This window comes from Oryza brachyantha, chromosome 3 (genome assembly GCF_000231095.2).
Source record: "Oryza brachyantha chromosome 3, ObraRS2, whole genome shotgun sequence".
In the NCBI taxonomy this organism is placed as follows: domain Eukaryota; kingdom Viridiplantae; phylum Streptophyta; class Magnoliopsida; order Poales; family Poaceae; genus Oryza; species Oryza brachyantha.
The window spans coordinates 11,105,169-11,131,550 of NC_023165.2; the positions used below are offsets into that span (position 1 = coordinate 11,105,169).

General features: G+C 41.1%; 5 protein-coding genes across 7 annotated transcripts; 3 read left to right on the forward strand and 2 right to left on the reverse strand.

The window, feature by feature from the left end:
* Window positions 1–395: 395 nt before the first annotated feature.
* On the forward strand, window positions 396–3,847 carry LOC102719285 (blue-light photoreceptor PHR2). The gene is made up of 4 exons (XM_040522624.1): window positions 396–1,436; window positions 2,768–2,997; window positions 3,127–3,225; window positions 3,525–3,847. The coding sequence occupies exons 1-4, from the start codon at window positions 480–482 to the stop codon at window positions 3,610–3,612; spliced, it is 1,374 nt and encodes a 457-aa protein (XP_040378558.1). The 5' UTR covers window positions 396–479; the 3' UTR covers window positions 3,613–3,847.
* A 728-nt stretch (window positions 3,848–4,575) lies between these two features.
* Window positions 4,576–6,019, reverse strand: LOC102706458 (60S ribosomal protein L22-2). Its single transcript, XM_006650001.2, has 2 exons — window positions 5,686–6,019; window positions 4,576–4,917 (listed from the first exon to the last, which is right to left on the reverse strand). The coding sequence occupies exons 1-2, from the start codon at window positions 5,928–5,930 to the stop codon at window positions 4,773–4,775; spliced, it is 390 nt and encodes a 129-aa protein (XP_006650064.1). The 5' UTR covers window positions 5,931–6,019; the 3' UTR covers window positions 4,576–4,772.
* Window positions 6,020–15,122: 9,103 nt separating this feature from the next.
* On the forward strand, window positions 15,123–16,111 carry LOC121053932. The gene has a single exon (XM_040522517.1). The coding sequence runs from the start codon at window positions 15,410–15,412 to the stop codon at window positions 15,800–15,802; it is 393 nt and encodes a 130-aa protein (XP_040378451.1). The 5' UTR covers window positions 15,123–15,409; the 3' UTR covers window positions 15,803–16,111.
* Window positions 16,112–19,880: 3,769 nt separating this feature from the next.
* Window positions 19,881–24,287, forward strand: LOC102706735 (serine/arginine-rich-splicing factor SR34-like). Of its 3 annotated transcripts, XR_001549767.1 has the most exons (15): window positions 19,881–19,989; window positions 20,166–20,268; window positions 20,715–20,780; window positions 20,896–20,970; window positions 21,051–21,153; window positions 21,238–21,284; window positions 21,388–21,445; window positions 22,089–22,138; window positions 22,367–22,423; window positions 22,507–22,592; window positions 22,665–22,766; window positions 23,357–23,401; window positions 23,486–23,638; window positions 23,817–23,850; window positions 23,941–23,998. XR_001549767.1 is itself a non-coding variant. In XM_015834710.1 (14 exons), the coding sequence occupies exons 2-14, from the start codon at window positions 20,182–20,184 to the stop codon at window positions 24,114–24,116; spliced, it is 852 nt and encodes a 283-aa protein (XP_015690196.1). In that variant the 5' UTR covers window positions 19,883–19,989; window positions 20,166–20,181; the 3' UTR covers window positions 24,117–24,287. The 3 variants fall into 3 exon arrangements, 2 of the variants coding, with proteins under 2 accessions (XP_015690197.1, XP_015690196.1); XM_015834710.1 differs by lacking the exons at window positions 23,357–23,401; window positions 23,486–23,638 and adding an exon at window positions 24,102–24,287 and having other exon boundaries at window positions 19,883–19,989; window positions 23,941–24,012; XM_015834711.2 differs by lacking the exons at window positions 23,486–23,638; window positions 23,817–23,850; window positions 23,941–23,998 and having other exon boundaries at window positions 23,298–23,395.
* A 722-nt stretch (window positions 24,288–25,009) lies between these two features.
* LOC102719573 (universal stress protein MT2085-like) lies at window positions 25,010–26,068 on the reverse strand. Its single transcript, XM_040522783.1, has 4 exons — window positions 26,013–26,068; window positions 25,659–25,902; window positions 25,487–25,584; window positions 25,010–25,409 (listed from the first exon to the last, which is right to left on the reverse strand). Exons 1-4 carry the CDS (start codon window positions 26,013–26,015, stop codon window positions 25,203–25,205), a joined length of 552 nt encoding a protein of 183 aa, XP_040378717.1. The 5' UTR covers window positions 26,016–26,068; the 3' UTR covers window positions 25,010–25,202.
* Between the last annotated feature and the right edge of the window lie 314 nt (window positions 26,069–26,382).

A 26,382-nucleotide genomic window follows, 5' to 3' on the forward strand; every position in this document is an offset into this window, starting at 1 on the left:
AGAAGAGAGATAGATAGAAAGAAATTTTATAACAGTTTGGATCTCATATTGAAATTCCTCTAAAATTTCTATGTTTTGACGCATATGTAAGAAATATCAAGGGAATTTAGAAGAATCATTCGTTCATCCCACAAGAACATATAGTTCTTTTTCTCAATAGAAATCTAATCCCTCGAAATTCCTCTTATATTCATTTGTTCCAAATCAGCCCTAAACCCAGGTGTGTTTTTTTTTGAAATAGTTGGGGAAAAGAAATTTAGAAACCACGCATGACAAAAAGTGGCGGTGACAATTGATAAAAGAAGAAAAAAATGCTAGACCCACCCGACGAATGGCTGGTGGGGTCTAAATTTTTCCCATTTTCCATCACCTTCCTCCCTCCTCCTCCTCCTCCCCCTACTAACCAACCTACCCACCACCCCTCTCACTCCTCATCCCAACCACATCTCATCGCTCCCTCCCCACCAACCGCGCCACCCATGGCCGCCGCTCCCGTCTCCGACGCCCCCGCCGCCGCCGCTCACCGCCACGACGACCCTACCCTCCCCCCATTCGCCTCCTTCTCGCTCTCCCTCTCCCTCCGCACGCCGGCCTCCCCCTCCCCGGCCGCGCTCGCCTCCGTCCCCTCCACCCTCCACCTCCCCACCCAAATCTCCACCCTCGCCGTCTGCCTCCACCCCTCCGCCTCCGCCTCGGGCTCCCCTTCGTCCCGCCGCTCCGGCCGCCTCAACGCCGCGGCGTCGTCGCTCCTCTCCCCGTTCCCGTCCTCCACGCCGGGCCTCTCCCGCTCCTTCCCCTCCGGGGCGCCCGCCGCCGCCGGGCGCCGCCGCACGCTCGTGTGGTTCCGCGCCGACCTCCGCCTCCACGACCACGAGCCCCTCCACGCCGCGGTCGGGGCGTCGTCCTCGCTGCTCCCGGTCTTCGTCTTCGACCCGCGCGACTTCGGCAAGTCCCCCTCCGGCTTCGACCGCACAGGCCCCTACCGCGCCAACTTCCTGCTGGACTCCGTCGCCGACCTTCGCCGGAGCCTCCGCGCGCGCGGCGGCGACCTGGTGGTGCGGGTGGGAAGGCCCGAGGTGGTGATTCCTGAGCTCGCGCGGGCAGCGGGAGTTGAGGCCGTGTTTGCGCATGGGGAGGTGTCGCGAGACGAGTGCCGCGCCGAGGAGAGGGTGAGCAAGGCCGTTGAGAAGGAGGGCGTCGAGGTCAAGTACTTCTGGGGCAGCACGCTGTACCACTTGGACGACCTGCCTTTCCGGCTCGAGGACATGCCGTCCAACTACGGTGGCTTCAAGGAAGCGGTGAAGGGTTTGGATGTCAGGAAGGTTCTCGACGCGCCAGAGGAGGTCAAGTGTGTTCCTATGAAGAACGCGCTTGAGCCTGGTGACATCCCCACACTTGCCGAGCTCGGTCTCACCGCGCCACCGGCTATGGCACAGGTGAATCATCCCGGCGATACAGTTTTTTCTCCTCATATTAGTGCACGTTTAGATTATTAGCTTGATTTAGCGACCTGTTAGTACTCTTATGACAATCAACTAAACACTTTTCAGAAAATTTTACAAGTAGAAGCAAATGAACCAATTATAGCTAGTGCATTGTTTTAATGGATCCCATTCTTAACCCTGTTTGGTTTATACTATGTTTTGAACTGTCATGAATATGGCTATTAGTTTGGTTTCATTTCATGCTAGGTAGGTGTTATACATCTATTAGATCATACCGAAGTCTGCAACGAAGGCACAATACTAGGCCATTGGCTATTTGGCTCACCTACTCACGTTGCTTGTTTGCTCAGGCGTGAAATAATATTGTATGAGCAGTAGGGGACAAAGCAGATATGAAAACCTTTTTAATTCTTAGTAGTGTAATAAATAAAAGCAAATAATGCTTTCGTATGCATTTGTTGATTTTGTCTCACCTTCTTAGCATGCCAAAACATTTTGGAACAGTTGAAATTAGACAGGCAATCTAACTATTTATGCCTTGTCCATGTCACACTGAGTTATGGACATCTTAAACCTGTAACTTATGCCCCTTGTGAGTTGTTTGTATGCAATGCTGACGGGGCATATGACAGATTTTTTAAAAAATGTTTTGTATATGTGGATGTTATATTAACGATTGGAGCATTTAGGTTGTCTTCTTTTTCAGATGAAAGAAGATTATCTGATTTTTTGATAGCTATTTAATGGTATAAATGATGTAATTAACTACTATAAAGTCGAAAATCTAATTTAGAAAGATGAGATGATAAATTTTATTTATATTTTTTTTTACAAAGAACACATTGTTTAGCAGTTCGGAAAACGTGCACACAAAAACCAAGGAATAATCTGAGAATATGCTGGTAAAAGATCAGACACTTTAACTTGATTTTCTACAGCTCAAACCTTTGTATGGTGTATCCTTAATCTGCAGGATTATATTTTTCGGGGCTTGTTTTAGCATATTGCTTTTACAGAAGTCTACAAAAATATTAAAGCAGAGTGGGGGTTGCAATGCAGGAAATGTGTAGTACTAAAAATAGATCAGTCTGAAAATAGATAATCATATACTTGAAAATTATATTGGACAGAATATTTCGTTTGGTTTTTTTCTCAGGCTAGTTAATATTTGTATCTACCGAATACTCCTATTTTTATTTTTATTAATGCCATGTGGATTGCTTATGTAACTCTATGCCCTTTTGATACAGAATTTGTGCTCCACTAACTAAACTACTAAAGTATTATGCATGCTAACTTAGTAGAGCAATCTGTTCATTTAGGACTCAAAGCCTGCTGTTGGTTCCACTCTCATTGGTGGTGAGGTTGAAGCTCTGGAGAGGTTAAAGAAATTTGCTGCAGAATGTTGTATGCAGCCAAACAAAGCAGACAAGGACAACACTCGAGATAGCATATATGGTGCTAATTTCTCCTGCAAAATTTCACCATGGCTTGCTACAGGTTGCCTCTCACCGCGCTTCATGTATGAGGAGTTGAAGAAGCATGCTTCAAGGTGTGTGATATTCCTGAGCAACATAGGGCGGGAAGACGATATACTACAAGTCTACTACAATAGTCTCATGACTGTTTTACTCTTTTCATCTGCTTTATACGTAATATGGTAATATCTCCTCTATTCCAGAGCAATTCCATCAGGATCAACACCCAAGAATGGTGATGGCACAGGTGATGCAGGGACAAATTGGTTAATGTTCGAATTGTTATGGAGAGATTTCTTCAGGTATGTATTACACGGACCTTACATTTGGAAATTGTGATGCTTGTGAGACTACCATAGTTCATGTAATCCAATGATTTATTTCTTGTATAATATGACGTTCTGTTTGTTTACCAAGTAAATCTGAAATACAGTCCACAATTCATAGTATTTGTTTGTTGTGTCTAAACTTTTACTGAATAGAGTACCAATATTCTAGGCAGCTCTGCAATTACTTTAACTTCAATGTGAAACAATAACCACTACCATATGAATAAAATAACAACAGCTGAATTATAACTAACTGAGTGTAAATATCTTAGGTTCATCACAAAGAAGTACAGTTCTGCACAGAAGACCTCTGATGTTGCTCCTGCCACTGGTTGCACCCCTACCCCAGCGCTTGCATAAACTAGATAGTGAATATGAGAGGCCTCTGCTGTTTCCCCCCCTTCTGTTTTTGCCAGATTATGCAGATATCCAATGGTGTGCGTTTTTTCTGCAATAAATGTAACTAGCCCTGAGTAAGCTGCTCCTGCATTTTGGACCGATTTGATCTCAGAAGATCCTTGTATCTGTCGACATTCATCCGAAGACTATTCAATGGCACTGTGACCCATCCAAGTGCTTGATTCAGTTTCGTTCATAAATATTTTTTTTTCTGCCATCATGATTTTTTGGTCTGAGAGCGTCTCCAAGAGAATGACTATCTTATTTGTCATACTTAAATTTAACAATTTTACACACAAAAAATCCTTTAAAAGAGTGGTTATTTAACATACCATGTTATTTAAATGGCTAAACTTGAGTCCTCAGTGGCTAAATATGGCAATGCATTCTCTCACTAGCAAAATTGTTATTTATGACCCCACTATCACTCTTTGCTATTTATGGGTCCCATGATCCTCTAGAGGATGGAGTCTTTTAGAGACCCTTAGAATTCAAAGTAACAAAACTAAAATGAATGGCTAAATTTTGATTTGAAGAGTTAAAATTTATTCATTCTCTTTGAGATGCTCTAACAACGGTTGAACAGAAAAGAGTGTGAAAGCAAGTTGTTGATTTAATTTTGTTCGTGAGGAACAGTATGAGCCTGTGAGGTAACGATGCAATGATGCTGATACCCAATGAAAATCACTATATTAACAGAAGTTTTGCATCATTGGATCATTGGGGTTGTATCATTCGGTTGGAAAGTTGTAATATATAACCCAATAGTTCATCGGGAAGCAGTATTCATGTCCTACAAAGAAGAAGGTGCAAGTGCAACATAGCCGTGATGTAGGAAACAACCCAGCCTTTCAGCAAAATGGTTCGATTCAACTGACAATCGAACCAACAGTCAAACAACAACAACACCATCATGTTCCACAAAAAACACTCAAGATGCACATATCAGTGCTCAAGTGCAAGGGTGAGAACCAATAATTCTTCAACTTGCTTATCTAAGCATAGGTTTTAACCATACATGGAAACATTTGATAATTAAACATCAAAACTCCTCTCTTCAGTGACTACAAGTGTTCCAACAAGTTCAAAGGTTCACAAGGCATAAAAAAAAGGTAGTGCATCTAATCCTCCTCTTCACCCTCGTTCTCTGCAATGTTGAAGTACCGGAGCTCATAGACATTACGGTCCTTGTTGGATGCAATCACCCGGAGCCAGTCACGCACATTGTACTTCTTCAGGTACTTCTTGGTCAAGTACTTCAAGTACCTGAGAAAATAGCAAATGGCATTTGGGTTAAACATCTGATCCTAAGTAGCACACCATAGTCTATCCCTTGAATCAGCAAAAGCAATGGTCTAGTCAATGCAAACTTGAAATGAAGAATTAAACACGTTATAGCAAAACGAACAAAAAAGAATGGTATACTGCAAACTTGAAATGAAGAATTGAACACGGTATAGCAAAATGAACAAAGAAAATGATACAATGCAAACTAGATATGAAGAATTGAACACGATATAGCAAAATGAACAAAAAATGATACTGTGCAAGGTTCAAATCAATTGAACATGACAGTTAGATGCACAAAAAATCAGTCAAAATGTTATCACATGAAGTGTGCAATAAGCATCACAAAACATTTCAGTGCCACCAAATTTGCATTATAGTATTATCTAGTGCAGATGATGCAACAAAATAAAGGCAGCATTGGTTATAGAGTAACAAAGCAGCCTAATTCTATATTCCATTACATGCTGACTTACTTACTGCGGCTGTGCGGCATAAACTACAGATTAGTATAAACGAGGCTTAAAGATGGAGCTTTTTAGATGTCCTAGCTTCGTGTAATCAATGTAACATGTACACACGAAGCCACGAACGATTGCACAAAATTCATACTTAAGCACAAATGGAGCAAATGCCCCATGGCACCACCATAAAAATACCAGCTACAAACAAAAGCTAAATCTCGACAGAATATAAAGCAACATGTATAGATCTGGGCATCTGGGGGAAATGCAATCAGGAGGGTACCTCTTGGAGAAGGGCCCGTCGGAGGTGACGGTGACCTTGGTCTTGTCGCGGGAGACGGTGACGGACTCGCCGAGGTTCCCGGCCTTGCCGCCGGCGACCTTGATGCGCTCCTGCAGGAACTTCTCGAGCGACGCGATCTCCATGATCTTGTCGTCGACGGGCTTGGCGCAGTCGATGACGAAGGTGACGGACCCCTTCTTCTTCCCGCCGGCGGCCCCGCCCTTCGCCGCCACGCCGCGCGCCATCTCTCTCTCTCTGTCTCTCTCTCTCCCTAGTTCCTCTTCCGCCGCGGCTGCCTTCGGGGGGTTGCGGTGGCGGATGGAGGCGACGATAGGGTTTTGAGGGACGAGAGGTGGCTATAAATACTAGGGTTGCGTTTGATCCGACGGTCCAGATTTGCCGTCTGCTCCCGGTGGGCCGTGGGCTTGTGATTGTTCCCTCTCTTGTGGGCCTAACGTCAACATAAACAGTAGAACCATATGGGCCGGATTTGGTCCATTGGGTATGACGCATTTCTTGAAATTTTATTATTTGTATATGTTTTAGATAAAAATTAACTAAAATAGATTTTTGTTTGAAAAATCTATTAACCTAGACCCAAAACGTCTGGCTTGTGAGTGATATATATAAAACGTTCTCTAGCTGGGCAATATATCCCATACCAGTTAATGTCTTAACGGTCGTGACATATAGTGAGCACATACGAGAGTAAGGGTCGCCGATTTTGCAAGGTGGTCCCTTTAGCATCCTCTAGTGGGCATTTTATCCATAGGGTGCATGTAAAATCGTCCCTTCTCTCTCACATGCTTATGAGATGATATTTTACATACAACCCCTACTTTGATTAAATCGCTGGGTGTTAATGGGTTGCATGTAAATGTGGTGAGCACCGTTAACTGCACATTCAATCGGTGCCGGTAGATATTTATCGTTTTGAATACATCGTTCAACTAGTGGGCATTTTATATATATCGCCTATTTGTTGGGCGGCGGGGTCTACCTTTGTAACTTTTATTCAAACAAAACTAATATTTTTGTTATTTTTTAATTAAAAAAATCCATTTCTTGATCACAAGGAACCCCAAGAGCTCACCCATCGCCATGGGGAAAAAAATGGAAGCAACCGAGTTGCCCACAAGAGAATTCAAGAATTCACCTCTGCTAGTATATGCTTTCGTTTTGTTTTTCTCCCCATTGCTGGGAGGTATTACGCTTTTTTTTTTGGTTATGGTCATTTTCTTTTTAAGGTTATTTTGATGGCTTTGATTTGGATACTACGACCTGGTGACTTACCTTTGTGTGAAATCATGGTTTGGTAGACTGTCTGACTGTATGCTTTGGGGGTCTTGGCGAGTCTTTCAGGAGTTTGGTTGAATTCTTACTTTTGTCCATGCTTTTCTTTTTACTCAATTTCCGCACTTGTTTTTCCCGAACCGTTATGCTTGTTGCAAAAACTTTTTATATAGGAGTTTATTATCTCACCATCCTAAAGTATTCGACTTTGCAGCGATTAATTTTATTATTTATACCATTAAATGATTATAAAAAATATTTTTTCATCTTTTATCTTCATCCAGTAAAAGAACGCAGTCATAGCCGTTCGTGTTCTTGACCCACCAACTGTAAACTAGCGGATGCTATCTTCAGATAGAACTTAATTGTCTTCTGTTTAACGTTGTAGAATGCTTCTCATGCTTTACATGGCAGGTTAAACTGTCAACCTGTTAAAGGATCAGTGGTTACTTATTTAGGTGAAATTATTTCTAACAAAATATCAGGTGAAATTTAAGGTGACTTCATCTCAGCTGTAGAGGAGTTGATGGCATAGATTAGACCAAATCCACCAGGTGGAGTTTGATCCAACTCCAGGGAATCTAAACTCACCAAGCACCAGACCCAAGGTTACCGAACGATGTTAGCAATTATGTGACAAAGTAAGAAATAACTTTTATATTAAATTAAATATATTGAGATATTGTGAAGAATGTGGCAAATATGTTAACACTATGCTTTGATGTGATAAGTTGCGAATAAAATATTGTTAAGGAGAAGAGGCTTTTCACTGTCCCTGATTCCTGAAGGTATCGGGAGAGTTACCATATTTTCTAATATAAAACTTGATACTGCTAGGTACCTAGTGGAGGTACGAAAATTTTTAGGTATCGGGAGAGTTACCATATTTTCTCAAGAATCGTACAATTCCTCCAAGGACAAACTCAAATAGAAGAAACTTTCAATGGTTTAAAATGTTGAAATCCGTGGCAGCATTGCTCTATGGAATGCAGTTAAGAGATTCCCCAGAAGGTGAAAAATAACAGGTTGTAAATTACAACTATTCTTTGTTCTATTAGTACAATTCGTTGTTCTGAGTGTTTGCTATCTGAGTACTTTTAGTTTGAATAATGGAAATCCACAAAATTGAACTAGTTATACTTCCATCTATTTTTTTACATCATATACTCCATAATCGTTTTCCTTAGTTTATTTGGTATATCAAGGTGACTTTTTGAATATGTGGTATGGTGTGGTATGTCTTTCACTATAAATCAACATTTCAATTTCCTATAATCTCTCGTATTTTATTTGGACGAGGCTACACCGATTATATGCATTGATTAGTCTTAACTAGCTACCACCTAAAATTTCTAACACCTAAGAATCAAATATATTTTTCTCTTAAATTACTTATCCAATATGCAATCCAATTAGCCCATTATAACCATTGCAAATAAATCTTTATAACAAGATTTTACATGATTATATTTTGATAACAAGGATATATATATATATTGTAAATTACTTTTATTATATATGTAAATTATATTTACTTTTGAATAAATTACTTCTTAGATGTTCATAATGTTGTGAATAGTTTCCTTAATTCTATAACGTGTGTTGATTAAATTTGATTTCTAAATAGAGTGTTAGACTCACATTTTTTACCTCCAGAATGGATTTATTTTTAATATCATGATTATTTAATTTTATTTTGTTCTAAGTTACTTTTACCATTTGTGTAAATTACCATTATGATTTGTGAAAGTGACTTTTACAAATGTCTAAGAAGTAATTTAATGAAAATCTATAAGTAATTCCCCCCCCCCCCCCCGTTTGCTTATGCTTATAAGCCAAAATTTAAATTTTTAACATTAAATTTTAATTATTTTAGTGTTTCTTTATTAAAGTTTATTTTTCAGCATTGACTTTTAGATAGTTAAGAATACATACATAAAAGTTTTATTTATAAATTATTTTTAATTTATAAATATACCGTCTAGCTTTTTCCATAAAAAGTTAAACAATCACCTACATATATTGTAAAAGTAATTTAAATATTTATATTATAAATTACTTTTATATTTTATTAAATTACATCTTAGTTATAATGTTGTGAATAGTTTAATTTTTTGGTTAGTTCTATACTTTTTCTTGAAAATGTCAAACGGTTTATTTGCAAATCAAAAATAATTTATAAAAAGAATTTTATATATGTGTTCTTAGCGATCCAAAAGCTAAGGTTGAAAATAAAATACGATAAGAAAAACTCCAAAATCTACTTTAAATTTAAGGTTAAAAATTTAGATTTTGGATTATAAGCATAAGAAGAAACAAAAGCACGTGTCTGCAGGAGATTGGACCAAGCGTTGCACTGCACTTGGTTAAAGTTGAATGTTGACTATGTTCGGGAGCTGTGTTATACCTGGTGAGTTTTTGGTGCTCAGAAATTCATGTGAAATGCGTGTCTTGTTTTCATACTTTGTTTTTTTTTATTTCTTACCTCGTAATACAGAGGTAGCCAAAGAACATATGGTGGGGAATGGAAAAGAAGTGGAGGAAGAGACAGAAGGAGCAAAATATAAGGATTGTGCATTATTTCGTTGGATAAAGATGAAACATTATCTATTTTTTATAATTATTTTTATGATATAAACGATGGAATTTACTACTATAAAATTAAAAATCTATTTTAGATATATGAAATGATCAACTTTTACATAGAAATTTTTTATAAAAAAAATTGTTTAGTAGCTGTGTGCGCGTAAAAGCTAATTAATAAACTGACAAAGAAAAACCCAACATGAACTGGAGTCCGACGATGGCACTGAGGATGAGTCAGGGGAGGAGTGATTTGGATGTTGATGGAGGTAGCCCTAGCCGATCGACCTGCCTACGGGCATCTCCAACAATGCGAAGCCTTTGCTTTCTTGCACTGGTATAATGGTATTAATAAGCGTTTGGTTCATCATTCAGACAACGAAGCTGAAGTAGATGCAATGAGAGCCCTGCCCTGTGTGTCTTTTTCGGCTAAAGCAATAGGCCTTTAGTGATGTAACATGCTTACGTTTACATTTTAAACTCATATTTAATGGTGTAAACAACAAAATTTAGCTACCGTAAAGTTTAAAATCTACTTTGAAATAATGATAAACTTTGACATAAAAACTTCGTTTTAAAAGATATTGTTTAGTAATTCGAAAATCATATATGACGCACTGTAGCATGCCAATCAAACTCGGCCAATATTATACATAATTTTTTATATAGAAAGTTTTTACTACGTAAGATAGACAGTAGCGGAGAAACGGATACAGCAAAGAAGCTATGCCAAACGGAAAAATATGAGAAGAATTCTAGTGTGTGTTCTGCAGTACTTGCGTTGTCGTGCCCTACAAATTAAACTGCATGGCTTTGTAGCAGCACTGTGAAACACCCCAACCTGCAGCAGCATTCTGGAGGCTGGCTAGCTGGAGCTGTGCGGTTAAGCAGCACGCATCAACGCAGGTAATTAACACGGCCGGGTGATCGAAGTCGAAACAGGTGAACGCGTTAACGTGCACCGTGGGGCAGCAGAGGCAGTGAAGCGCGCAGACAAACAGATCGAGAAGTACACCCATATCAAGATAACCATTACTAATCCTGCGTATGGTTACGTAGGATGGATCAAGATTAATAAGAAAAAGACTACGGCATCTCTGAGTAAGTAATAAATCGATATAGATTATATTATGTATCGGTGTTATGAAAACCGGAGTTCTCACACGAGTGGCTCGCAGCACGTAAGAAACTAGGCATGATCTCTATAAGGGTATGCGCAGGAAGAAAGGGGATAGAAAAAAAATACCCTTGAAAAAGCATTGGAACTGAAAAATGATATACGCGGGAGAGGACTCCTGATATTTATATTCCAACAAAAATCATATATCCACATAATAGATTTAGGGTATTTCGTCTCTGCATGACACGAACTAGTATAAATCGTGTTGTTCATGGGATCTTTTCTAGTCATTATCCTCCTCCCCCATCTCTATGCTAGCACATGTCCACGTTCCACAACTTTTCTCATGCTCCTTGGGACAAACACAAAAAGGAATCCACCTACTGCACTACTCAATGATTGATCCATGACACTGTGGTATAAGATTTAAATCCCAAAACTACTTATATTTTAAATATAATGAATATACCAATATATACGAAAAAACTATATTACTCCCTACTTTATCAGATATTAACGTACTTGTCACCACTGTTTCAACCCATGTGTCATCTACTTGTACAAACTCTAATGCAATGATGGATCAAAGGTAAAGTTACTCTCTATCCTTCAAAATGAAGTAGTTTAGGGATTTGAATCTTATACCAAAATATAATCATTTTTTTATCAATATTCATGATATTACTTAGCGCATTAATCAATTCTCGTATTGTTCCCATTTTACCACCATCTAATCTCTCGTCCCATCTATTCCTCATTTATTAAGAAGTCACCATAGTTCTTTCTTATCAATATTAATTTCTGTTAAACAACATAGAAGTACTTGGTTCTCCTCCCTCCGTACCAAAATAGCTTCATTTTTTATCGATCGTAAAACCATCAATGTAAAATTAAAAAACTAAAATACCCTCTACTTTATCAAATCTTAGTGTAATTATCCTCTACTTTATCTACTCCAACGAATTTATTCATTGCTTTCATGAACTCTAATACAATAATTATAAAAGTAACTTATTATGAGACAAACAAAATAAGTAACAATATCCTTATTTTAGGATGGACGTAGTAGTAGTATAAGAGTATCTCTAACAGATAGCACAAATTGGATTTTCCAAATGCCTATTTGGTCACTCTCAATTTCATTTGGACACTCAAATTCGTTTTTTACTCTAACAATCTCTCCATCCACCCTCTACCCTCTCTATTACGAGTGTATGACAGCTGACCCCATGTAACATCCTCTTCTCTTTCTTTTTCTCTCCCTCTCCCTCAGTCTCTTTCTCTCCCTCAATCTATTTTCTTTCTTTCTCTTTCCTTTTCTTCCTCAGGCGGCGGCAGAGGCAAGTAGCGGTAGAGCCGGTGGCATGGCACCGGCACGGAGGTGGCGCGACGACCTCGACAACGAGCCGGCGGCCTCGGATGGCGGCTAGATCTAGGCTTGAGCCGGCGACGGCGGTCGTCCCCAGATGCGGCGGTGGCTCCCCGACTGTTTTTGTGGGCCAATACGTGGGGCCTGTATTTGGCAAGTGTATGTTGGCTGACCAAATTTGGCCAATGGCAAGAGTGATTTGACCAGCCGAATGACTTGACCAGTCTGTTGGAGAACGAATTTTAGTCTAAGTTATCAAATTTTAGCTTGAAGAGTAATAAGATGCTCTAAAGATAAGCTGGATGAGAGAGTACAGTCCTATACAATTAAATGAACTTTCGCGTGTTAGATCTGGAGCTGTATGGATGCACGCCTACGTTTCTCCTCCATGTTAAGGTGTCGGCTCTGACAGCTGAGAAAGCCCTACTCCAGTTCTTAAAAACTGGAGACGAGGTTAACTACCTTGTGCAGGCAATGAGTGGGGTATCTGAAGATTCTGGACACTTGACTGCCTGCCAGGGTCCAAAAAAAATAACGAAGCCACTGGAACTTTCGTCTGCGTTGCCGCTGCGTCTGCCGGTGATCTGATTCCCGGCGGCCCGAGCCAGCCGCCCCTCGGGATCGCTGATCAACCCCAGTCAAAATCATAAGATCCAAGAAACTGACGAACTGATGGTAATACTAGCCGAGCAGAACCGAATCACGTAGCCCGTCGCGTAATCATGGCCAGATCTGTCTGAATGCGTGTTGTTCCTACGATTTGAAGGGCCAATCGACTGAGTAGTTATTATTCTCATTTTTTCGGCTTTATACGTTCCTAAGTATTTTTTTTAAAAAAATCTATGTACATGTTTATCATCTCACTTTCTCTATAGTTAAATAAATCATTTACACCACTAAATGATATATATATATATATAAAGTCTCTATCCTACTACCAAGTGTAGCTACTCCCTTTACGTCTAAGGTGCAAAAACATATCTATACATATTTCTTCTCTCATCCAACTATAAGTACAAACTCTATACATGTAGTTGTATCATTCATATGAGATTTAATAGTGTATATACTTTCTGTTGGGTGGGAGCAGAAACAGTTATGAAAATGTTTTTCGTCATGAACGTGTAGGGAGTAGCTACACCTGATAGTATGATCTAATTGTCTATATATATATATATATGTTCATCATCTTATCTTATATTTCTAAAATAAATCAATTTTATAATAATTAATTCTATCGTTTATACTATCAAAAAATAGATAATTTTTTCTGCAATAAAACCCAACATATTTTTCCATCTTAAAAAAAACTACTACGGCTGTCGCCTGTGTTTGAGAGGTGGGTTGTTAATCGACACGGAAACACGATAATAAATTAGTACTTAATTAATTAATTATTAATATAAAAAATAGATTAATTTTATTTTTAAAGCAACTTTTCTATAAAAAGTTTTTTAAAAAATATAATGTTTAGTCGTTCGAGATGCTTAGGAGGAAACGAACTGGACTTACTTACCGTTGTTTCCATGTCAGTACTATAGCGACCTTGCTATGGTTACTAGTCAAATGGCTCAGCACTCCGTTTATGAATACTGTCATAGTTGATAGGTACTGTTATAAGTTTAACCAGCGATAATTTTCAAATGATTAGGTTATTATAATAATTATTTAATATTTATGTTCGGTATGCAATACGCTTTGATAACATGACATATATTTAGGTTTTAGAAAAGTTTTGCAAAAAAAAGACAAATGATCAGAGTTTAAATATGAGTAGTGTTTGGTGAGTATTCTCCTTCCATATTATAAGATTTTTTTAGTTTTTCTAAATTTATCTACAAATCAATATATTTGTTTTATACACACGTTCAAATTTATTGCTATTCATATAAATCCAGTCAATACGATAAAATCTTATAACATAGAATAGAAATATTTTAAGGCATCGAGCTCCCAACTTCCTCTTTAGTCCTTGCATACATGGTTCATCAGATACCATTATCACTTTGTTCAGAAAGGAAAATGCCTACATGTTGATCTGTTGTAACCAGCTCCCAGGCTGGTTGAGCGGCAACTCCATGGCTAGTCAAAAACACCGTACACATACTGCTCGCAATAGGTCTTCGCCGTTGGTTGGCTTTGATGATTAATAATACTTCGTCCAACCTGGCGATCAAATGAGAAAAACTAAAAGATACGGAGTAGCATATATTAGATGCATGCTTCTTGGGTTATTGTTATGCATCTTTCCCTTCTTTTTTTCCTTCTCTTTTTAGACGAGATAGTTGTTCTTGAAACATGGTGGGAGATAGACATAGGTCATAGTTAGCTGCCTTTCGTTGTTTCCAGTATAGGATACTACCTACCAAGATTGTAGCACTCGATTAAACATCTTCGTATATGTTGCTTGCATTATCATCTTGACATCACCCTAGGCAGACATGAGTGATTTTGGTGCATGCGATGATCATTCCTTTTGTCGCTCTACTTCCGTGATTTTAACACTGCAACCATATATTTATGTCTATTGAGAGCCTCAGCACTTATAGTGTTATAATGAAGTTGACAATATCGAGTACTCCATTTGTTCTATATTATAAAACTTTTTGGTTTTTGTATATGTGTCTATATTTATATTTAAATCTACACACGACTACACACGACTATAAAGTCTTGTAATATAGAACGGATAAAATAAAAACAAAACACAAATAGATAAATAAATATATAGACAAGTGCAAATAGCATGTAATTTTACTTAATAGTAAAAAACATCGTAACAAACCCACTTCTATTCCAAATTGCTCGGCAAGTTGGAAAAAGAGATAAATTTCGTTTAACTCGCTAATCGTAAGCGATATGATCAAAAATAATAAAGCAGATAGCAAGGAAGAAACTTAATGATGTTCATGAGCCCTAAAGCCTAACTAAGAAAAATATTTTATCCTACAAAAATAATAAAATATTTATCGTATGTATAGCCGCGCTGAAGAAAAAAAAAAAGGCTCATGTTTGGCACGAGGTTGAGCCGTAAAACCCAGCCACCTCGTCCTACACGCATATCCCCACCAGTCCATTTTCGCTTGGGCACAAGTTTCGTCAAGCGGCGATATCTCACCTCTTCATTCAAGATCGACGAAGGACGACGGACCCGCACCCCCACGGCCCCACCACCAACACACCCTCTGCAGGAGCACCCAGTCTGTGCCACTGCGCGTGGGCCCCCACCCGAACACAAAACCCCACGCACCGCTCCGCTTCATCATTCCCACCACCTCCATCTCCTCTCCCTCTCCTCTCACACGGGGTGCTCGAGGAAGATCTCGCGAGCAAGGCGTGGGGTGGGGGTGGAGGCGGTAATGGCGGACGAGTACCACCAGTACGGGTACGGGGGCGGGGGGCCGAGGGGGGCGCCGCACGGGCTGCTGCTGGCGGTGGTGGTGGGGCTGGTGGTGGCCGGCCCGCTCTTCGTCGGGGACGGCGGGGAGGCCCTCACGGAGGCCGTCGCCGAGCTGCTCAGCCCCGTGGGGCTCCTCCTCCTCCCCGTGGGCCTCCTCCTCCTCATCCGCCTCCTCTCCTCCGACCGCGGCGCCGCCGCGCTCGCCGACGTCTTCGCCTTCGGGGGCTCCCCCGACGCCGTCCACCGCGTCGGCGGCTCCCCCATCGGCGTCGCGCTCATGCTGCTCCTCATCCTCGCCCTGCTCTACTACCGCACCGCCCTCTTCGGCGGCGACGGCGGCGACGACGAGTAGAGCTAGAGCGCCGTCACCCCGCCTCGCCGGAGCAGCTAGCGTCGATCTCGGTTAGGTTGGTGGTCGGTTTGTTTGCTAGGGTTTGCTTCCGCAATATGAGGATCTTGAGGAGCTCGAGTGTAAAACTGCGAGGTGTAAATTATTAAAATTACAGGAGTGCCCCGTCTCGTCGGGTTGCTCTGTACAAGGCTGAAGCTTCTTGTGCCGTATCCGGTCCATGTGCTTTGTACCCTTCTCCTACGCCTCTCTCTCTTTTCTCCTTGCTATTACTACCTTTATTTTTCGTTCTCCTAACTTCTATTTTCCATGTTCAACGTTAAACCATTCGTTTTATTTAAAAAATTATATAAAAATTTAAAAAAATTAGTCATACATAGAGTGCTATTCATGTTAATGTTTTATCATCCAGTGAGAATAAAAATATTAATCATAATTTTTTTTCAAATAAAACGGATGATCAAACGTTTGACAAGGAAAAACGAAAAATGATCAAATCACGGGGGACGGAGTTAGAAATTAACTGGCACAGTGCATTTTTACTGCTCAATTTACAGCACGAAGTCCATCATGATAGTACTGGTAATCCAACAAGTGTGGCCAAAAGGTGTAACTGAAAAACAATTGGAAGTACAAGATGAATCCGTGCTTTGCATTACCGCATCATGCAAAGGTCAAAAAATTTAGAAAAGGGACACGGTGCTAAAGTCGTTCTGGTCGGTGTGATCTTTGGCTCTTTGGGGGCAACGTATGCCTTTTTGTACCGATAGTAGCACACACAGTACAGTACTGTACCATAAGGATTTGATCTACGTCAAATTTGTAAATAAAAAAATTATATATGTATTTTTAGTGATTAACTGAAAAATAAAGTTTAATAAAAACCTTAAATTAATTTAAAATTGAAGGGTAAACTTTTAAATTTTAATTTATAAGCATAAACAAGGACCGAAAAGATAAAACTACTGGTTATGTAAAAGTGGTAGTCGACACGTGTAAATGGTGTGGTGGCGGACTTTGCCTTTTTGTATTAGAGCAATAGAGAAGTTCAATAATATAGCTAACCACTCGCTTCAATTCTCTATAGTCAATCTAATAACCAATTCATATAATAATTCATATAATAGTTACCTACAAAACATTAATACATGGTCTCATATGTCATACACACATTTTGTCTTTGAGCCCGTGTGTAGCTGGCTAGTAGCTCACCTTACTTTTCTCTTCCCTCTTATCTCTTTAAAATATACTTATAACGGGCTGATAGCCTGTTATTGTACCTGCTATTAACTACTGCCGTTCTACCGTTTGCTCCCCAATGTTCATCTCTCTGTGTTATTTTGTGCTTAAACATGTAACACGGAATATTTTCTGATTTTTATAATAACTATTTAATTATATAAATAATAGCATAATCACTATAAAGTTTTAAAATATACTTTATAAGCTAGATGATAAGCTTTTATATAGATTTTTTAAAAAACATATATTTAGCCGTTTAGGAAATATGTCCATAAAAGCCAAGAAAAAATAAGAAAAAAAAGCATAGCCTTAAATTTTTGTGTCTCGCGCCGACCGTACAGTACATGCATCTACCGCACTAAGAGGTCTATTTTTTTTTTGGTTTTTTTTGAAAAACTCTATAGGTATATTAACAAATAAAAAATTAGGAATAAAACTTTTATATGCATATTCTTATTGATTAAAACTAAATTCTGGAAAATAAAATATGATTAAAAAATTCAAAATTAATTAAAAATTCAAATTCAGGTTATAATATAAAAAACGAAAAGATAAGACATCATGACGAGGGATGATGCGTAAGGTTATACTAGTTCGTGTGAAATTCGTCAATTCTCAAAGGGGGCCGCTGATGCATTTTTTTAAGACTTAATTAGTTCTATGCCGGTGCTAATGCTATGACTCAATTTAATACTATAAATAAGATATTATAAATTTCTTTAAATGCAATAATATATAAACCAAACATTCGGATATGTTTCTCTAGTAAGCATTTATTAATCTGATTATTTCAACAACCTCTGTAAAAATATCAGAAAATCACATGTTAATAGACTATTGTAACTTTATATAATTAATTATAGATTGGATCATATGGTAATAAAGTTTAGGTTTTCAAGTTAGATGGAGAACTCGCCGCGATGCCAATGGAGCTCGGCCGAGTGTCGGCGTGCGAACGGAACGAAAGGGGGCACAGATGATGTCCTCTTATCGTTAAGCCCATTCTGGAAAATTTTGGCCCAATACTCCTACAGGCCCACATTTTTATCCTTAAGCCCATTCTAGCTGAATCCGGCCCAACACACCAACAAGCCCAATCTTCTCATCGCTAAGCCCATTCTGGCCTAATCTGGCACGGCTGTAGCACGCACCACCTCAGCCACCAGCGAGGCCTCGCGGGGATTAAAACCTTATCCGACTCCGCCACCTGGCACGACGAGATGCCACCACATCAGCACGGGGAGCTGACCTGGCACCGGTGACCTGACCTCCTCCCCTACCCAATCTACATATCCATCTAGTATTTTTCTCCTACGTCCCCAACCGCTAGCTCTTGCCCATCACACGTCCTCCATCCCACACCCACCAGCCCAAGCGAGCGAGCGAGACGCCATGGCCGCCTCCGCCACCGCCGTTGCGGCGTCTCTGTCCGTGGCCGGGGGGCTCGGGAGGCCGCTGGTCCGCGTCGGCGGGGCGTCGCCGTCGCTGGCGATGAGGGCGTCGTCCTCGCCGCGGCGGGTCGTCGCCGTGCGGGCGGCGGCGGAGCCGGCGAGGGAGAGGTCGGCGGCGGCGGTGGGGCTGGCCGCGGTGGCGGCCGTGGCGGCGGCGCTGGCGGTGCCGGAGGTGGCCGAGGCCGCGCCGGCGCTGTCGCCGTCGCTCAAGAACTTCCTGCTCAGCATCGCGTCCGGCGGCGTCGTGCTCGTCGCGATCGTCGGCGCCGTCGTCGCCGTCTCCAACTTCGACCCCGTCAAGCGGACCTGATCCATCGTCGATCAATCATCTAGCTTCTCGCAAGAGCGCGCGCGCACATGCATTCGTCAAGCGTCTGGCAGTGCATCTATTAGCGTGTATGTAGTAGTAATATTGCTGTGAGATGAGATCCATGGCGACTCATGTGTTAATTTTACAAGATCGAGAACAGTGCAGCTTACTGCATGAAACTTTTGCTGCACATGTACGTACGTGTTGGCTTAATTCGATTTTATGATGCTTATGTACTTTCATGCATTGTTCATTGTTCATGGTTTTTCTAACAGTATTTAGCAGTTAATTGACTGCTTAACTAAGATGAACTAAACACGCCCAAGAGCGTGATGATCTGGTAAGCTCAACGGCATGACATTAGGTTCTTTATTTGGATTACAGAATCATAAAATACCACTTTTAATTTAGGCGCAAGCGTACGACCGTGCTACGTACACTACAAACAGCAAATAGCAATTGCTGGAAAAAGGGTTCAGGGCTTCAGGCAGTCTCAAGTTGCAAGGAACTGAGCTTATTTTCGATCGGCTGTGAACGGAGCTTAAACGAGTGCTATCTGAGTTGCCATCTTTTGCCAGAATTGTACAGCAAAGGCCTATGTTGAAAGCACCTGCAAATCTGCAGTGCAACCATCTTTGGAGCTGATTATCCTGGCTTCTTAAGCTCAACCCGCTGTTGATGGTGTGCTGTGTTTAATGTTTTAAGCTGGTGTAAAAGCAAAAAAAAAAACCATAATTGTCACAACCTTTTTTACAGATCAAATCGAGACAAACGTTCTGTTTTTTGGAAGGGCAACAACATTTCCACCAAAAAACCAAATTGAAAGGCAATTTATCAGAACCAAATAAAAGCAGTTGGACCAAATGAAAAAAAAAATTACGGGGGACTTATTGGGCTCAATGGGCCGTGAGCCTGATTACAAACATGGGCCGTGCCCGCTCCCAGGTCCAACTGAAACAGATCCCGATCCGAGCCGGAGCCAGACTGCCAGAGCCAGAGCCGGAGCCGCCGGCGCGGGCTCAGCCGGAGCCGCGGTCTTGTCCTCCTCACGGGTCTTCGCTCCGCGAGCTCGAGCGGTCATAAACCCTAGCCTCCCTCCTCTCCGCCTCTCTTCCCCTCCACCCGGCGACCTGCCCCCAGCCAAACCCTAGCTCCCCCTCCGGACTCCACAGCGGCGAGTCTCACCGGTACGAATCTCTCTCTCCCCCTCGTCGTCTCACGTCTCGCGTCCTGCCATCGCCCCTTCAAAGCTTGGGTTGGGGAGTGTTATTTTAGTGTCTTTTTTTGAAGGGCGATTTGTTTTTTCTCCCCCTCGCGATGCGGTTTTTGGCAGGGCGGGGCTCTGACTTGTGTCGCTTGTTAGGTTGCCGGTGGGGAGGATGAGCAGGCGGTGGAGCCGGACGATCTACGTGGGAAACCTCCCCGGCGACATCCGGGAGAGGGAGGTGGAGGATCTCTTCTACAAGGTCGGCAATTTTTTTTGAATTTTGTATAAGTATTGTTAGCAAAAAAGAAAAGAAAAGAAAATCAAGCTATTTTTATGCTACTTCTTGCATGCTTTTGCTAGATTCAGTTCCATGATGTGAGTATCTGTATTCCTAATAAGAATCGCATTCCTGTAAGGGAGGATAACTTCTTGTATGATGTGCTCGACCTGCATTCAGTATTTAGGTGCCAATAAAGCATTCCTATGCCAAAACAAAAGGGAAGGGAAAAATAAAAAGGACAAACTTATTTATATGCGAAGACTTTGATGGCTAAGATCACTTGTTTGGAAAAGTTAGTTTACTGTTATTATCTGGAATGTCAAGTCAACATGTGTGCTTGAGGGCATGTATTCACTTGTTACTATTCATTTTTTGGGCATGATTTGTGTGCAAGGTCTAATTTTTTAAAACCTCGTTTCATGTAGTATGGACGAATTGTTGACATTGACTTGAAGATCCCTCCGAGGCCGCCAGGTTTTGCTTTTGTTGAGGTAATATACTCCCATATGTTTCACATGATATTTATTTGGTCCTAGAAAGAGACCTTCCTGTCATTTGAACTTAAGGTGAGACATGCTGATATAAGCTAGTGACCTAACCTTTTAGTTTGAAGATCCCCGTGATGCTGAAGATGCATGTGCTGGCAGGGATGGCTATAACTTTGATGGACACCGTCTAAGGGTTAGGACATTAGAGTTCTAGTAACTTCTTATTGTTCTTTATTTTTCTTATTTGTCTGTACAATGACCACATATGTGTAGGTTGAACCTGCTCATGGTGGGAGAGGTCATGGTTCCTCCTACGACCGTCCCAGCAACTTTGGTGGTGGACGCCGTGGCGTTTCCAGGCACTCAGAATACCGTGGTATGGCTTTCATATACATTCAAAACTGATGTTTAATGCTTAACTCTATTCATGCATGCTCAATAATTTGTATACTTCACACAGTTATGGTTACTGGGTTGCCTTCTTCTGCATCATGGCAAGATCTAAAGGTTTGCTGCAAGCACGTTTCCTTTTTTCCTTTTTAAGTGAAGAAAAAACGATTTCTTTCCTCTGGATAACCAATAATGCTTCTCATTAACGTTTGATCCTCAGGACCATATGCGTAAGGCTGGTGATGTTTGTTTCTCAGAAGTGTATCGCGAAGGCAGTGGTAATATGCTTATTTTGTACCATAGCTCCAAATTTTGTTTAGCTTCTGCAGTACCCATCATACATGAAAAAATGCATTAAAGATACTATTCATGTGGTATGTTAAGTTAAAAGCGTTTGTCAGTTCTGCTATGACAAAATTAACAGCTCCAACTCTCCTAACCTGTATTGTACGTCTGGTCATTGACCAATAATCTGAAGAATACCTTTGATTTTCTAAAGTATCTGAAGAATTTCTATAAACAGGCAACGCATTTGAAATTCCTTTTTCTTCATGAAGACTTTTTATCAAGTCTTTCAAACTACTCTCTTTGCATATTTTCTTATGTGCCTCAAATATTCTACAAAAAAAGCTACCCTGCCACCCTGGCTATCTCTTTGTAATAAGGATCTGTTTCTTAATAGTGGCGATTTACCCTCTTTCTGCTTCTGTTGAGTGGTTGGGACCAGCAATCTCTGCTGTGCTTGGCCCTTGTTGCTCTATTGGTCACATGTTTCATACTGTCGTAGTTTTAGAGTGTTAGGTGTTGGTTAGTATGCCATTTTACTCATTTAAATATATGCTGCACATTGCAGAACTATCTGAAGTAATAATTCTTCTATATGGTTCTTGAGGTTCTTGACTTGTCTTCATTTTGTTGCAGGTACTGTAGGGATTGTGGACTACACAAACTATGATGACATGAAATATGCTGTAAGTTTATATATTAATACATTTTATTGTATCCTCGGACTCATTTGTGGTAGAAATATTTAGTCTCAGACTTTTCTGATACCCTGTAATCCATATGACTTATGACACCTGAATTTTTCTATCATTTTATGGCAGCTGGTTTAGTTTATTATATATCATTTTATTTGTCTTAGCATTGTGATTCCAATGGTTTAAATGTTTCCTTGGCTGTTGGATCACCATTTGTAGATAAAGAAGCTTGATGACAGTGAATTCAGGAACGCCTTTTCCCATGGTCACATAAGGGTAAACGCTGTTTTCTATCATTTTATAATGGTTCAGCCCTGGGAATCTGTTTCTGTGGCTAACCATGCACTTCCTCTCTATAGGTGAAAGAATATGATGGCAAGCGTGCCCGCTCTTATTCACGTAGCCGGAGCCCAAGTCGTAGTCGAAGCAAAAGCAGGAGTCTAAGGTCTGTTATCATATTCTGATGTCTGTGGAGAACCCTGTCTATGACTTAACTCATACTGAATATGCTGTGCAGCAAATCTCCTAGAGCTCGCCGTTCAGCATCCCGATCTCGATCTCGATCAAGGTCTGTTTCTTCCCGTTCACGGTCAGCATCAAAAGGGCGTTCTCCATCAAGGTAACATTCATCTCTATTGTCTATCTAGTTAGATTTTCAATTCTTAAGTCAAACAGTACTATGTTATCCTCTTTTATTCCCCTTAATATAGTGAAACACAATTCTCTTGTGTTTTCGAGAAAAAAAACTGTGTTATCCTCTTTTACACGTCGTGCCTTGCAATTTGTAAAGAAGGGCAAGAAAAACAGAGCATGATATAAACTAATCTGCCTATGTACAATAATCATTTCCTATTGTATTAATATTTCCAAAGAAGTCTTCTGCAATAATTTGCTAATTTGGAAGCAGTGACCACCATTAGTTCTTCTAACAATGTCTCTCAGATCTGCTTTTGGCATCTAACTGGTGTATGGTTTCCATAGCATGTTGACTACTTGACTTCATTAAGTTTAATGGAACCTATTTATGTTCCAAAACTCGCCTGTTACAATTGTTAGCATGCTATACTATTTGATTTCTGGGGAGTTTATTTAAGTACTCAGATTCTGTTATAAACGATATGAACTGCTTAGTCTCATTTGTTTTTTGAAGACTTGATTATCTCTTCATTTTATCTGGGATTGTGCGGCGATCTGGGGATTGCACATTAGGATATTGAGGATGGTATTTCCTCAATTTGCTGTTGGTTGCGTGAGGTATGCTCATTTATTGAGAGCTTCTATGGAAAGCTAAAATGATCCGATTATTTGACCTAATGCACTGTAACTGATTACCATCAGAGATTTGGGCATAGCGCGTTGTTTGGAATTCTGGACATAAGAGCATTAAGGATTGACGATATTTGGATAATGATGGTACAATGACTAGGAATGTGCTTGGCGTTCAATGCTTGAGGAATAAGTTCTCTCCCTACCTCGGGCATGATTCATATGGTTGTTATGGCCTGCATGTGCTTATTACATTCAATACATACATTTTGAACTTAATTGGGCTATTGCCTCTTCTGTTTGGTTGGTCCAATGCCGGACAAAGTGGCGAGGTTTTTGGAACAAGCTGTTAGACCTGCATTTTGGATATTGAATATGGTTGCTTCTGGAATTTTTTTTGCAGATCGCCAGCAGCATCCAAATCTCCTAATGCTTCTGTAAGCTTCCTGAATAATATTAAAACATCTCTTTCTTCCTCCACTTCTGTTTGTTTTACTATATGTGTTGTTCCCCAAATGATTTCTCAGCCTGCAAATGAAGCATCAAGCCCCAAGAAACGGAGCCCAAGCAGGAGCCCATCTCATTCACGGTCTCCTGATGTATAATTACATTCCTCATCCATGTTTACTTGACTTCGATCGTCACATGTTTTATGGTTGTGCTCACACTAATTTAATCATATTTCCAGGCAAAATCTGAATAGAAGTAGTATGCTGATGTGGGCAGCGATGTGAGCTTCTCATGTATGGCTTCGACGTTCGAGTGCATCCAAATGTTAGCAGCAATGAGGCTCCAATGAATTGGTACTATGAACTTGTATTAGTGATAACATCAACACAAGCACTATTATTAAGTGGCCTTATGGCTGATCATCTGGATTATGTTGACTCAAGACACATGTCGGATGTTTGTTGTTTTCCTTGTCATTTATTTCTTGGCACACTTGGAGTTGTGTGTGTTTCTCATCATTTCGAAGCTGCTGCTTGCTGAGGTGCACTATGTGCTTGTTTTACCCAAGCTTGCAATACGCTAAATCAATACTTTGTTTTCCTTGCGTCAGACCAGCCCAGAAATGGGGCAATGGTTTACGCCAGCTGGTATGCTGAGGCGAATGGTTTGATGACGGCGGCCTGTGGTTTTATGTGGGGATATGTTTGGGAAGTTTGGGATAATGTACACGGTTGCATAACCTGCAGAGAATTTCTTCGTCTTTTTTTATGGGAGAGGCAACAACTCAACCGTTGAACCGGTTCATCATTGACATGCTTAATTTAACGGTTTGTTGTACGGAGTAGCAAGTTTGATGCTTATGCATAATGATATATGTGCGAATGTCTTTCATGTAATTAGAAAAAAAATGCAGGCATAAAAGTGGACCTATCACATCGTTGTTACCAATTCTCCACAACCATTCGTGAAAAGTCATGATTAGCAAATACATCACATATGACATTGCATTTTAGTATGTTCAATCATCTCATGCCATTTTGGATTTGCACCCTACCGAAATTTTGGCTAGGACAAAGATTACACTAGTTTTGGCATTACCTTTTTCTTTGGGTGGGGAAGTTAATATTGGAGTTACCATTAGTTGGGGAAATCTTAAAGCAGACCAGCCCATATAGAAAGAGAAATTTTACAATTCTCGATAAAACTCGAGGCACAAATACATCAAGATACTATTTTTTTACACTAGAAGATATGACATCTCAAATTACCCATTTTGAAAATTATAAAAGAAAAGACTCACGTAAAAAAACCATTAAAACGCACACCCCGGCGATCCCTCTCAACGCTTGGCCAGGGGCATCTTGACAACCATGACGGGGCAGCTCGCGTGGCGGCAGCAGTGGTCGCTGACGCTCCCCAGCAGCGCCCTCCGGACCGGGCCGTAGCCATGGCTGCCCACCACCAGCACGCCGGCGCCGTGCTCGATGACGGCGTCGCACAGGACGCGCCTCGCCTCGCCGTCCTTCACCTCCAGCTTCACCTCAACCTGCAAATATTGAGTAGTAGTGAAGTGAATTCGTTAGCTCTCCACACGTATCCATGGCGGCGTGCTGTACTACGTACCCCGTACTGCGCCGTGAGCCCGCGCGCCTTATCCCGCATCAGCTTCTCCATCGCGCGCTGCTCCGCCTCCTCCATGCTCATCACCGGCGCCACCGCCCCTGGTAAAATGGAGAGGCGTGTCGGTTGATTAGACGAAGGGGGCGCTGCGGCGGCGGCGGCGAGGCGTACGTACCGATGGGGACGAACGCCGGGGCGAGCGGCCGGCGGGCGTGGACGGCGACGAGCTCGGCGGCGCCGCGGGGAAGCCTCGCCGCCACGAAGCGCGCCGCCTCCTCCAGCGCGTGGTAGCTGTGCTCGCTGTAGTCCACGCCGACGAGCACCGTCGTAGTCGCCGTGTCCGCGGTTGTCGCAGCAGCCGCCGCCGCCGCCATTGCCATCGCCACGACGCGGATTGCCGGCCGACGCGTCGTTGTGTTCTACGTAAATGAGATGTGGCCTCAATATATATACACACACGTAGGGGCAATTAATTGACCAAGTTATCATTTTCTGATACAAAAAAAATGTTTGATTGTTGCGTAAATACCATTTCATGATTTGATTAGCTTGGTTCTTAAGATTTCGATGTGAGGGAGCCTTGAGATTAAACTGTGGGTATTTCCTGTTTGATTTTCAGGACGCTGTTTTGTCCTCTTGTCTATCTGCAGTTCTTCGTTGCCCATTAATTTCCAAAAGGATATATACTAATTCTTCGTAAGAGATACCATTCTGCAATAATTGGAAGGAACCGATTATTCGGTGATTAAGATGGTGGCTTTGACGCAACAAACACAACACCATTTGGTAGAGAGAATTGGTCACAACGCGCTGGTTTTGAGTCAGTAATTTAAAGATGGGATTACAATTATTGTAAGGAGGATGTATAATCAGAATTTCAAAGTGGAAACCAAACAAGT

What these genes read in the sequence shown, in the direction of transcription:
- LOC102719285 (XM_040522624.1), top strand. Translation starts at nt 480, where the DNA reads ATGGCCGCCGCTCCCGTCTCCGACGCCCCCGCCGCCGCCGCTCACCGC. An exon ending in CGCCACCGGCTATGGCACAG is followed by an intron (nt 1,437 to 2,767) that starts GTGAATCATCCC and finishes CTGTTCATTTAG; the next exon opens with GACTCAAAGCCTGCTGTTGG. An exon ending in TTATGGAGAGATTTCTTCAG is followed by an intron (nt 3,226 to 3,524) that starts GTATGTATTACA and finishes TAAATATCTTAG; the next exon opens with GTTCATCACAAAGAAGTACA.
- LOC102706458 (XM_006650001.2), bottom strand. Translation starts at nt 5,930, where the DNA reads ATGGCGCGCGGCGTGGCGGCGAAGGGCGGGGCCGCCGGCGGGAAGAAG. An exon ending in GACGGGCCCTTCTCCAAGAG is followed by an intron (nt 4,918 to 5,685) that starts GTACCCTCCTGA and finishes CTATTTTCTCAG; the next exon opens with GTACTTGAAGTACTTGACCA.
- LOC121053932 (XM_040522517.1), top strand. Translation starts at nt 15,410, where the DNA reads ATGGCGGACGAGTACCACCAGTACGGGTACGGGGGCGGGGGGCCGAGG.
- LOC102706735 (XM_015834710.1), top strand. Translation starts at nt 20,182, where the DNA reads ATGAGCAGGCGGTGGAGCCGGACGATCTACGTGGGAAACCTCCCCGGC. An exon ending in AGTGTATCGCGAAGGCAGTG is followed by an intron (nt 21,446 to 22,088) that starts GTAATATGCTTA and finishes ATTTTGTTGCAG; the next exon opens with GTACTGTAGGGATTGTGGAC. An exon ending in ATGATGACATGAAATATGCT is followed by an intron (nt 22,139 to 22,366) that starts GTAAGTTTATAT and finishes CACCATTTGTAG; the next exon opens with ATAAAGAAGCTTGATGACAG.
- LOC102719573 (XM_040522783.1), bottom strand. An exon ending in CCCGGCGTTCGTCCCCATCG is followed by an intron (nt 25,585 to 25,658) that starts GTACGTACGCCT and finishes CCATTTTACCAG; the next exon opens with GGGCGGTGGCGCCGGTGATG. An exon ending in GGCTCACGGCGCAGTACGGG is followed by an intron (nt 25,410 to 25,486) that starts GTACGTAGTACA and finishes CAATATTTGCAG; the next exon opens with GTTGAGGTGAAGCTGGAGGT.